This window comes from Pelodiscus sinensis, chromosome 4, assembly GCF_049634645.1.
Source record: "Pelodiscus sinensis isolate JC-2024 chromosome 4, ASM4963464v1, whole genome shotgun sequence".
NCBI lineage: Eukaryota > Metazoa > Chordata > Testudines > Trionychidae > Pelodiscus > Pelodiscus sinensis.
The window spans coordinates 98194111-98206734 of NC_134714.1; the positions used below are offsets into that span (position 1 = coordinate 98194111).

At 45.4% G+C, this 12624-nt stretch overlaps 1 protein-coding gene across 1 annotated transcript in view; it reads right to left on the minus strand.

Moving 5' to 3' along the window:
- CCDC73 (coiled-coil domain containing 73) overlaps positions 1-12624 on the minus strand; it is a 227144-nt gene that overhangs the window by 143413 nt on the left and 71107 nt on the right. Inside the window, exon 3 of the mRNA XM_075928786.1 lies at positions 8052-8123. Within this exon, the coding sequence (XP_075784901.1) occupies positions 8052-8123 (72 nt within the window). The remainder of the gene's footprint in view (positions 1-8051; positions 8124-12624) is intronic.

A 12624-nucleotide genomic window follows, 5' to 3' on the forward strand; every position in this document is an offset into this window, starting at 1 on the left:
TATTAAAACAATTATTTGAACCTGTATGTATTACATATAATGGAATTTTATGTTTAACTCTCCATTTAGAGATTTTTTCCAGTTTGTTACAAATCGTATTCTGGTAATTTACCAGACTAACAGAGTGAATTAAATAAAGAGAGTAGTTATTAGCAGTGAAAACTATTAGATAAGAAATTTCTCATTGTGCTGCACAGGTCTGAAAGTAAAGGGGAAAGAATAGTATTTAATTTTAAATATTGCCTACTACAATAGAAAAATAGGCAGAAATGTAGATTCTTTCATATAAAGTAAAAGCTTTGTAATTTAAATAATTATCTGGGAAATCAACCCAGAATTACCTTCCTACCAAAGGACTACATCAGTGATATAATTTCTGTGTTAAATTCAGTCTGAACACAAAATGGATAAAAAATAAAGTTGTAAACCAAATTGGTTGGGAGAAATACAACTGCCAACATGCTCTACCATCAAAGATAGAATTTCTTGTAGCCTTGAGGGTATGTCTAGACTACATGGCTCTGTCGACGGAGCCATGTAAAATAGTTTACTTGGCATAGTCAATGAAGCGGGGATTTAAATAATTCCAGCTTCATTAAGATAAAAATGGCCGCCGCGCTGTGCCGACAATCAGCTGATCCGGCACAGCGCGGCAGTCTAGATGTGGCGCGGTCAACAAGGGAAGCCTCGAGGCATACCAGAGAGGTCTACAAAGGCTTCCCTTGTTGACTGCACCGCGTCTAGACTGCCACGCTATGCCGGATCAGCTGATCGTCGGCACAGCGCGGCGGCCATTTTTATTTTAAAGAAGCGGGGATTATTTAAATCCCTGCTTCACTAACTATGCCGAGTAAACTATTTTACATGGCTCCGTCGATGGAACCATGTAGTCTAGATGTACCCAAAGTGAAGGTTGAAGCTTAGGCCTGAACTACCCAACATTAACAACTTTAGATCACCTCTGAATTCCACTGGTAAAAGGCATCTCCCATTTGTTTATGAATGAGGGAAAAAAACTATGCAGGAGAAAGGTAGCATCTTTTTGTTTGTCCACATATTTATTCGTTCATAATATGATAATATAATTTATAGATTTTTATCTTTCAAAATTTTGGTGCACAAAATGTACTACATAAACGGATATTAAAAATATACATCCATTCGTAAAACAAAAATCAGGAAAGGGTGACTGAATTTGAACTCAGAACCTATCACCATAAAAAGAATAATTCCTTAGCTGGTGCTCATTTGAGATTTTGTAGTAAACACAGATCCCACTGTAGCTATTTCTGAACCTCATCCTTGGAATCTTTTGAATAGGTGTGTCTAGGGTTGTGTACATGAGCTCTTCACATGATCCCACACAAGAATATAAAGGGAGAAGCAGTTTCAAACATCCCTCAGTTGCACTGTAACTTCAAGCCCCTATAAGCAGAGGCCTCCAAAAGTGGGAATAGAGAGCAGATCTAGATCTCTTGAAAAAATACAGTTATTTTATGGTCTCAGAGGGATGTTAGTCTATATCTGAAAAAATATAGGAATCCTTTGGGCACATGAGGGCTGGTCTACATCAGGGCTACATCTATACTGCGCTGTTTTGCACAAGAAATATGCAAATGAGGTGAAGCATGGAATATCACTGCACCTCATTTGCATAATTAATGAACAGCCGCTTTTTGTACAAGAGGCTTTTGCGCAAAAAGGAGCCATCTACACAATACACAGTTCCTTTTTGCCCCAAAACCCTCTCTTGCGCAAGAGCCGTTCTTCCACATTTTTTTCAGCACTCTGTGTGACTAGTTTGTGACCTGTTTGGGAAAGGTCTCCAGTTGAGGGCTGTAGGTAGCCCTGGTTTTGAGCAATGTGCCCTGAGCGGACGCCCTCAGCGGTGTCCAGATGCAGCCCGGTCCGTCACAGGTGACCAGTCAACTTGTTATGGATACCCGGCTGATACGAGACCTCCAGATGTATGTCATGAGAAAATATACAAAATCCCACAGCTTGATGGCCTCTCAACATGTAGTGAAGAGTGGGCTCTTCCCTGCTTGTTTACATAAAACATTGCCATGGTGTCCATTAGGGCTGAAACAAGATTTCCCTGGATGCGAGGGCAGAACGTGATGCAGGCCAGTAAAATTGCTCAGAGCTTTTCACATTAATATGCAACTGAATTTCAGCCTGAGTCTATAGGCCTGGTGTTTGAAGGTCGCCTAAATGGGAGCCCAACCCATTGTGGACACGTCCATGAGAAGGACCAATATCGGTTATGGTGTGGAAAAGGGGACCCTGGAGCAGACATTCTCTTGGTCCAGTCATAAATGAAGTGAGGTGAGGACTTCAGGAAGCACTGTGACTACCAAGCCCAAGTGATACCGACTCGGTTTGTACCCTTGGGCTATCCATGCTTTCCGAGTCCTGGATGATATAACATATGAACAGCCATACTGAGTCTGACCAAAGGTCCATCTTGCCCAGCATCCTGTCATCTGACAGTGGCCAATGCTAGGTGCCCGCAGAGGGATTAAACAGAACAGATAATCATCAAGTGTTCCCACCTCTGTCACCCATTCCCAATTTCTGACAAACAGAGGCTAGAGACACCATTTTTACCCTTCCAGGGTTCGCTGAGCAGCGGCGAGCCCTGCTTGCCAGCCGTGAAGTTCTGCGCTCTGCGCATGTGCAGATCGTTCTGCGCATGCACAGATCACTCCGCGCTGGCTCTTCCGGGGTGTAATCTACCCGCCATGGGCAAGTAGATTACACTATTTGTTGAGCCCTGCTAATAGCCATTAATGGATCTATACTCCATGAATTTATCTAGCTCTTTTTTGAACCCTGTTAAAGTCCTGGTCTTCACAACATCCTCTGGCAAGGAGTTCCACAGGTTCACTGTGCCTTGCCATGAAGTAGTACTTCCTTTTGTTTCTTTTAAACCTGCAACCTATTAAGTGCAAGAGACATGTGGCCTAGGAGAGTAAGGCAGATCCTGCTCAGCAATATCTGCTGATTGGCAATCGGGAGTTGGAGGCTACTAGGGGTATTTAAAATGTCCACTATCGGGTCAAAGTGCTCTGAAACCTCCTCTGCCTGGACCCCCAGTCTTTGGGTCAGAGTTTCAGATGCTCCTGGTGAGTACAAGAGTCCATAGAGAACATAGAGTGTGATCAACCCGCCAAAGCCTCATCTGGGGATGGGGAAGAGGATTCCTGCAAGGCTTGATCCTCAAGCTTTTGATGGGGTTCAAGGTCCTGAGAGACAGATGTCTGCTCTGGTACCTTATGCAGTTCAACTACTGCATACCCCTCTAGTGGTATTCTGGGTGAATCCTTATTGGGGCTCTGTCCACAGCCTGAACTAGGGGACCATGGGAGTAGACTGCAGATGGCAGTACCCAGGACCCTGAGTAGACAGAACTCAGTCATGAGGTGATAACATACTGGGCCTGATGGTAGACCTACACAGTCCAAAAAGGTCATTGCACTGGGGGTTGCCACTGGGGTGGCCAGGTAGGTTGCAGAGGTTGCATGGAGGTTCTTCAGTGCCGGGAGTGGTGTTGGTAGTAAGATCAGTGCTGAGGGCAATAGCTCTGGAAATGACTGACTGCCTCCAAATCCAAGGAGTATTCCGATGTCACCCATGGAGATGACGATGAGGTCACCACTGGCAATCGGTGCTGTGAGGTGTGGGCTTCCCTTAGTGCCGAACCACAATGCCTGAGTGCCGATACCATGTCCGGAGACACTGCTGGAGATGGAGCCAGTGCCAGCAGAGCCAAGGTCAAGGCAGACAGTGCCGATGTCTGCAGTACCATGGGAGGGGCCGGTACTGCTGATGCTGCCACCCTACAGGCTGTTTTCCCCCTGTTTTCTCAGTGCCAGTGCTTCTGCCTGTACCAAGGCCTGAGAGTTCACACAGTGCTCCAAGGATGATGCTAAAGCTGCAGAGGAGGTCAGTTCAATTAATTCTCTGGCTGCCTTGCATGTGTCCATAATCAATGGCTGGTCCATTTCTGTAGTTATCTCTTCCTCCAGACTGGGCGCCTGTATCGGGCTCTACTGGCACCAAACAGTCGCAGGAGCAGATGGTCTTGCTGATGGAGCCAGAGCTTTAAAGAGCCCCAGTTGGGGACACAGTCTTTGCATGTGCTGTGGTGGAGATCTACCCCTCTCAGATCTTTTTTTCTTTTGTAGCACTGGAGACTGGGAGTGGTACTGGGCACTGGTGTGTCTCAGTACTAAGGAGGGTCGAGACGCGCCTGTGGCCTCCTGTACTGATGCCAGTGTGTTATAGCTTGCTGGTCCTGAATCAGAGGTCAGTGCAGGATGGAGTGCAGACTCCATAAAGAGGATTTTCAACTGTGTATCCCTTGATGTTTCAGAGAGGTAGCCATGTTAGACTCTTACTTACAAAAAATTAAAACACAACTTTCCTGGGAACTCACTAATGGATCTAAGGGTATGTCTACACTACAGCGCTAATTCGAACTAACTTAGTTCGAATTAGTTAATTCGAACTAAGCTAATTCGAACTAACGCATCCAGACTAAAAAACTAGTTCGAATTAGCGTTTTGCTAATTCGAACTAGCATGTCCACACAGAGTGGACCCTGAACCGGGGTTAAGGATGGCCGGACGCAGTGCCGGCAGGGCATCAGATGAGGACTTAGAGAGTGGAGCTACTGTCTCAGGCTAGCCGAGGGCTGTGCTTAAAGGGACCCGACTCCCACCCCGGACAGACAGTTCTCAGGGGTGCTCCGCTTGCAAAGCAGTCCTGGCTTGGATTGCCCAGAATACCCACACTGGGCACATCACAGCACTCGGCCATCAGACCGGCTGCACTTGCCGCAGGCCGCCATCTGGGGAGAGGGGACAATTGGGGGGGCTGCAGGACAGCTTCCACCCCCAGAAGCCCGCAGAGCCAGCCCAGTCCTCCCCATTGGGGGCTCATACCCCATTCCTCCCTCACCTCCTTCCACTTACGCCTCCCTAACCCCCCTTCCTGATGTACAAAATAAAGGACAATTGTGTTCAAAAATAGAATCTCTCTTTATTGAACAAAACTGGGGGAGACTGGGAAAAGGAGGTGGGAGAGGGGAAGAGAGAGGGTGGGAGAGGGGAGGGCAACTACAATGATGAGGGGTTTGGAACAGGTCCCATATGAAGAGAGGCTAAAGAGACTGGGACTTTTCAGCTTAGAAAAGAGGAGATGGAGGGGGGATATGATAGAGGTCTATAAAAGCACGAGTGGGGTGGAGAGGGTGCATACAGAAAAGTTCTTAATTAGTTCCCATAATAGAAGGACTAGAGGACACCAAAGGAAAGGAATGGGTAGCAGGCTTCAAACTAATAACAGAAAGTTCTTCTTCACAAAGCAAATAGTCAACCTGTGGAACTCCTTGCTGCAGGAGGCTGTAAAGGATAGAACTAGAACAGAGTTTAAAGGAAAGTGAGATCAATTCATGGAGGTTAGGTCCATGGAGTGCTATTAGCCAGGGGGTAGGAGTGGTGTCCCTGCCCTCTGTTTGTGGAAGGCTGGAGAGGGATGGCACGAGACAAATGGCTTGGTCACTGTCTTTGGTCCATCCCCTCCAGGGTCCCTAGGGTTGGCTGCTGTCGGCAGACAGGCTACTGGGCTAGATGGACCTTTGGTCTGACCCAGTACGGCCATTGTAAGCTCAGGGCTCAGGGTCGGGGGTCTCAGTGGACCACCTTGATTTTCATGCACACCTGCTCCTGGGTGGCCAGGCTGGCAGCTCTCCTGCCCTAGACGGCCGCTTTCCTGTGCCTAGTGCGGAGGTCGTGGACGAGGTCCACGATGTCTGCACTGGACCAGGCGGGTGCCCGCCTCTTGCGGTCCTGGGAAAGCTCCCGGGAGCCGCCAGCCTGGTCCTGGGAAGAGGGGGAGGGCTGGGGGGCATCGGGTGGCTGGCTCGAGCCGTGCCAGGTGCAGGGTCTGCTGGCTGGGTGCTGGAAGGCTTGCACCTGGCACGGGCACCGTAGCCAGCCCGTGCCCCTTTAAGTTCGAACTAGCGGAGCGCTAGTGTAGCGCCTATCAAAGTTAATTCGAACTAACGAACATTAGTTCGAATGAACTTTGTAGTGTAGACATACCCTAAGAGAGACTGTATTATTACAAAGCCATTTCAAAAATCAACTTGAGAGAGAAACTGCAGAACTTGGTTTCAGTTACAAGTCTGACACCTGGAATCAAGATCTGAACAAAGACCTGAACTGAATGGGCTGCTGCATTCCACACCCTAATGACATAAAAAGCTAAGCACCAGGTACTTAGAGCCTACTCTATTAGCCTCATTTATCATGGGCACACTAATTGACAATATTTCCCCCCATTTTTTCCTTCTTTTTCCTTCCCCATCCCCTCTCTTTCACTGCTATTTATTCGTTCTCTGGACCTCTTAACTCCATTCACCTGAAGAAGTGGGTTGTGCCCATGAAAGCTCATGATACCATCTACATTTTTGTTAGTCTCTAAGGTGCTACAGGACTATTCATTGATTTTTAACCTTTCTCACTTGGTTCATGGTTAAAACTCCAACAGATCTTGCAGTTGACCAAAAGATGAGCTTCCCCAAGGCAATTGACATGTGTCATGCGGGTCTCCATAGAGCATAGGCTTCAGGTACTTTGTATAGAGCTTAAAGCCCTGAGGCCCAGGCATGCCTCAGCGCAAGGAAAACACGTGGGGTGAGAACCCCACACTAACTAAGGGTATGTCTACACTACCCTCCTAATTCGAACTAGGAGGGTAATTTAGGCATACCGCACTTGCAAATGAAGCCCGGGATTTGAATTTCCCGGGCTTCATCTGCATAAACGGGGTGCCGCCATTTTTAAAACCCCGCTCGTTCGAACCCCGTGCAGCGCGGCTACACGGGGCACGAACTAGGTAGTTCGAACTAGGCTTCCTAGTTCGAACTACCGTTACTCCTCATGGAGTAGGAAGCCTAGTTCGAACTACCTAGTTCGTGCCCCGTGTAGCCGCGCTGCATGGGGTTCGAACGAGCGGGGTTTTAAAAATGGCGGAGCCCCGCTTATGCAGATGAAGCCCGGGAAATTCAAATCCCGGGCTTCATTTGCAAGTGTGGTATGCCTACATTACCCCGCTAGTTCGAACTAGCGGGGTAGTGTAGACATACCCTAACAGACTATACTAAGTAGAGATAACCTGAAAATTACAATTAGAACAACTACTAATTAACTGAAACAAGGAACTGCTTAAAGATGCACTTGCTGAAGCAAGAGAGGAGAGTTCCAACAACCATCACGGGAAACAAGAAGGAACTGAGGGGTGGCTGGCCTGCAGGAATATATATGCATGGGTGTCATTCTAGGGGTCTCCTCTGTGGGCCCAACAGTTATCGCCAAGCGAAAAACCTACAGACAATCATGCAAACAGCACGTGCACACATAAATGGAATGGTCATGAGCAATCACTCAAAGAATGGATTTTCTATTGAAGTATAATTTCATGAATCCTACCGCTAAAAAGAATGTGAGACCCATTTTATTTAAGGCTTCATCTTGGAAGCATTAATGATATCCAATCACTTCTGGACATTTATAAACATGTAACTTACTGTTTAATATACATATATTTGGGTTTTCTCCCGATACTGAATGAATTTATTGTTCCTGTAATATAATAGTATTATCGCTTGTTAAAACTAGGTAGCTGTTGTATTAACTCTCCCACATAGTTCTGTCAAGATACCTCATTTGTGGCATGCAATAATGTTATTTCAGGTTCTACATCTCCACAACAACTTCCAATCATGCCAAATTTTGTGGTAGGTTTAACAATATTTCACATTTGTAGAAACCTGATGATAGCTACCATTATGCCAAAAATAATACGAGTAGTATGGAAGATCGTTGTCAGACCCAGTTCCACTCATGCTTTACTACTGGTAAAACTATAAGGCAAGAAAATTAATATTTTATTGTATCTAATTACAATCAGTAACATCCCATTAAAATGCAATTCTAATAGCTAAATACAAAACTATCAGGTTTATAGAAAAAATGACTAACCTTCTGCCACTCAAGTTCCTGTTTCTCCATAATAATTTTATTAATTTGATCTTCATAATTAATTTCAGCATCCTAGTTTTTAAAAATAAAAAAACAATTATCCATAATTTTGAACACATAACAATTATTAGCAAAGACAAGTTATGTACCAAGTTGATTAGTGCAATCTTGCTCTCCTGTTTTTCAGCTACAGTTCTATTCACCAGAAAGCAAAGAGATCAAAATACCATTAAATTAAGAAAGACCCCCCCCCCCCCTCAAGGGGGTCTCACTCCAGGAAATATGCAGAGCAGCAACATGATCTTTCAATCACACTTTCATAAAGCACTACACCATTCCACCATGTTCCACAACAGATACCGCAGTAGCTATGCAGTTCTCTACACAATCTGTAGCAATTAATCAAAGCCCATCCTCCATCTAAATAAGCACTGCTACACAGTTACCAACAGTGGAACACCCAAGGGGACATCACTCAAAGAAGAAAGAGAAGTTATTCACTCTGTGCAGTAATGATTGTTCTTTGAGATGTGCATCCCCTGTGGGTGCTCCACTACCTGCCCTCCTCCCCACTTCTTCGGGCATTAATAGCAGCCCAAGAGGGCATCAAAGAAAAAACAGAGGGGAAAGCGCTCTGTGCATGGTACTTCAAAGGTGGGAACACCACTTGCACATGTGCAGCCTGCCTGATCACTGCTTCACAAGTCTCCGATCTGTGGTGCCAGGACAAGCCCGAAACCAACAGTGGAGCACCCATGGGGACATCACTCTAAGAAGGATATATACATATACATGGTGCAAACAGCAAACATATTCATCCTCTTTGATCAGAAAAATCATAGCACAAATGAAATAAGCAAGAGTTGTTAGGAAAAGATGTAAAATCTGGAACGAGGAAATCAATTAATATAATATCCAGTAATATTTCCCTTTTCATAACTATCCTCTTCAATGGAGACTCAGAGTGAAATAGAGCAAAACAGGCTTGTCTTGAACTCATACTTGAAAAACTTGGTCCTAAGTACCCTCTATGCTGTGTGGCCACACAGCTGCACAGCTGCCTATTAAGCATAGCACAAGTGCTCAGGAGAGTGCCAGGGAGAAGAGCACTTCCCAAATTCCAGCTGCCATGTCCCTTCCCCTCTCCCCCACAATCCCTGACCAAGCTTACTGTAGCCAGGAGAAAGGATATACTATGCCTTTAACAAATCTTTTGATACTGGCTCCCACAGTATTCTTACCAGCAATATAAAGAAATATGGTTTGGATGAATGGACTATAAAGTGAACAGAAAGCTGACTAGACTGTTGGGTTCAATGGGTAATGACCACCAGCTTCATGTTGGCAGCTGGTATCAAGCAGAGTGCCTCAGGGGTTAGTCCTGGGGCCAGTTTTGTTCAACATCTTCATTAATTATCTGGATGATGTGATGGATTACACCCTCAGCAAGTGTGTGGATAACACTAAGGTGGCGGGAAATGCAGATATGCTGGAGAGTAGGCATATGGTCCAGAGTGACCTAGACAAACTGAAGGATTGAGCCAAAAGAAATCTGATGAGGATCAACAAGGACAAGGGTAGAGTCAAGATGGAAGAAGACCATGCATTGCTACAGGCTGGAGACTAACTGGCAAAGCAGTTCTGCAGAATACGACCTGGGAACAAACAGTGGATGAGAAGCTGGATATGAAAAAACAGCGTACCCTTGTTGCCAAGAAAGGAAACAGCACAATGGTCTGCAGTAGCAGGAGCATTGTCAGTATAATGAGGGAAGTGATTATTCCCCTCTATTTGATACTGATAAGGCCAATGCACCTGTCTGAGATAAAGTGTTGAGTCCCACATTAAAGAATGGATGTGGACAAACTGGAGAATCCAGCAGAGGGCAACAAAAATGATTAGTGGGTAGGGCACATAATTTATGAGGCGAGGCTGAGGGATTTGAGTTTATTTAGTTTACAGAAGGGTGAGGGGGGATTTGATAGCAGCCTTCAAGTACCTAAAGGGGGTTGGTTCCAAAGAGGATGGAGCTAAGCTATTAGTCATGGCGGATGATAGAACAAGAAACAAAGGTCTCAAATTGCAGCAGGGGAGGTCTAGATTGGATAATAGGAAAAATTATTGCACTAGGAAGGTGATGAAACATTGGACTGGGTTAGAATGGAATGGGGAGGAAGTGGAATCTCCATTCTTAAGGGGTTTTTAAATCCAGGCTTGACAGACCTGGCTAGAATGATTTAGTTGGGGTTGGTCCTCCTTTGAGCACGCAGTTGGACTAAATGATCTCCTGAGGTGTCTTCCAACCCTAATCTTTTATGATTCCATGACAGGCTTCCCGGCTCTGACTCAATCCAGACCTGCCCGGCTGGGAGACAGATACTCATACCCCAGCCCTGCCTGGACCTCTCATAGCCAGGGAAGTGAACTGGTACCTTAGCCTCAACCAAGACCCAACAGGAGAAGGGGACCCAGACCCAGTCGGACCTGTCAGGGAAGAAGACTGGTGCCCTGGCCCCAAAAGACCCAGCACCTGCTGTAGCCATGGAGTGGTACCCTTCTCCCATCCCAGCCCTGCTAGAGCTGCTGTGGTAGGGAAAAGGCACCTCTCACCTAGCCCCAAGCTACTACATCAAGAGAGAGCTGGGGAGATTCCTCTTTCTCCAACACAACCCTAGAGCACCCTCCTGCACCCCAAGACCCTTATCACTGTAACCACAAAGCTGGAGCCCTCACCCCCCACTCCAAACCTCTGCCCTAGTCTGAGCCTTCCTCCTACACTCCAAACCATGCTGCCCCACCCTCTAATTTGTTATGTCCATGTGTGAAATTAATTTTTTAAGCACACCAATATGAAGGTTATCTGTCAGATAACCTCCACAGTGGTGCACATACAAAATTAATGATGCACATGGACATAAATTAGAAAGAACACCGTTTATGACTAAATATTCTGATGAGACCAAGTAAAAATACTGAGAAGAGAACAAAACCAACAACGTGCAATGAACGTTTGAAGACCGAAAAGGGTATTACAAGTATCTAAAAGGGTGGGAGAAAAACTGTTCTCCTTGACCTCTGATGATAGGACAAGAAGCAATGGGCTTAAACTGCAGCAAGGGAGGTTTAGATTGGACATTAGGAAAACCTTCCTGTCAGGGTGGTTAAATATTGGAATAGATTGCCTAGAGAGGTTGTAGAATCACCATCATAGGAGTTATTTAAGAGCAGGTTGGATAAATATCTGTCAGGGATGATCTAGAATGGTGCTTGGTCCTGCCACGAGGGTAGGGGACTGGACTTGATGACCTCTTGTGGTCCCCTCCAGTTCTAGTATTCTATGATTCTATTATTCTGTTCTATGAAGACTCAACTTAGCAATGGTTAGTTACAGATAACCATGTTTAATTTCTCTGCCCATAAAATGTTAATCTTGAAAGATTTTAAGACATCCAGAATAAAACTGAAGCTTCCTTTCAACAATTGTTTCTGTTATTGTGGCCATACTTGACAAAACTTTCTAAAAGTAACGTAGCTACAAGAAGAAATAAAACAGAATTTTTGTTAGGTTTTGCTCAGCATCCTGTCACTTAGAAAAAAATGGTGGACTATTTATCATCATCTTGTATCAAGAAGCTTTTGTGCCAATCAAGTGAGAACAAAACAGATAATGAGAAGACAATAGGTATTCAAGGTAAATTTAGATATATGGTCAGGAAGATTATCCTAAAGCAAGGCCTGATAGCCATAGACATCTGGACCAAAATGGGACTAACATACGATTTTTGCCTTTTCCTTCTTCATAGTCTGGAAAAAATTCAAAATAGATACGCAGAGGTAGGAATATATATGCCAGTTCCCCAAGTACTACAAAAGCATCTGCCAGGAGATCAAGCAACTACTATGATAGAAAGAGATAACTTTGCTGACAATTTATTACAGTTGCCACCATGTTACAGAAGATCTCCTGAAACATTTAACACTGAAGTGTAATCTTCCTAATAGAAATCAGCTCCCTTTCAGTAAGTTAATATGCACATATATTGTTTTTCCCCTTCAAATACAAAGCTCTGAAAGAAGAAACCACAATTCTTTCTGTTGGAAGAGGATCATGATTTCTAGAAAGAACTGATCCTTTACTGATGAACCTATATGTTGTGGTAGACTATAGCTTACTATCCTGTTAATGCATATGACTAAGACAAGAAGACTTGTAGAGATTATTAAGGAGCTTGTGACGTAGTGACCCGCACTTCAAAACTTCCCTCTCAGGTCCTGTACGGGGCGTGGTGAGCCAGGGCGAGTGCATGCATGGCGTGCTCTCACGCTGCCAACCAACCATGCAGGGCAGCACCAGTGTATGACGGGGCACTACAGCCCCATACCTTAACCCTCCCCCCCATGTCAGCCAGCAATGGGGGGGGGAAGGGTGGCAAGTTGGGGTGAGCACAGGCACGGCATACGACGGGGATGCCAAACAGCTGTTTGGGGGCGGTGTCCGAGGAAGGAGCATAAGAAGGAGGAGAGAGCATGACATGGGGAAGACAGGGCATGGCCTGGGAGAGTACGAAAGAGG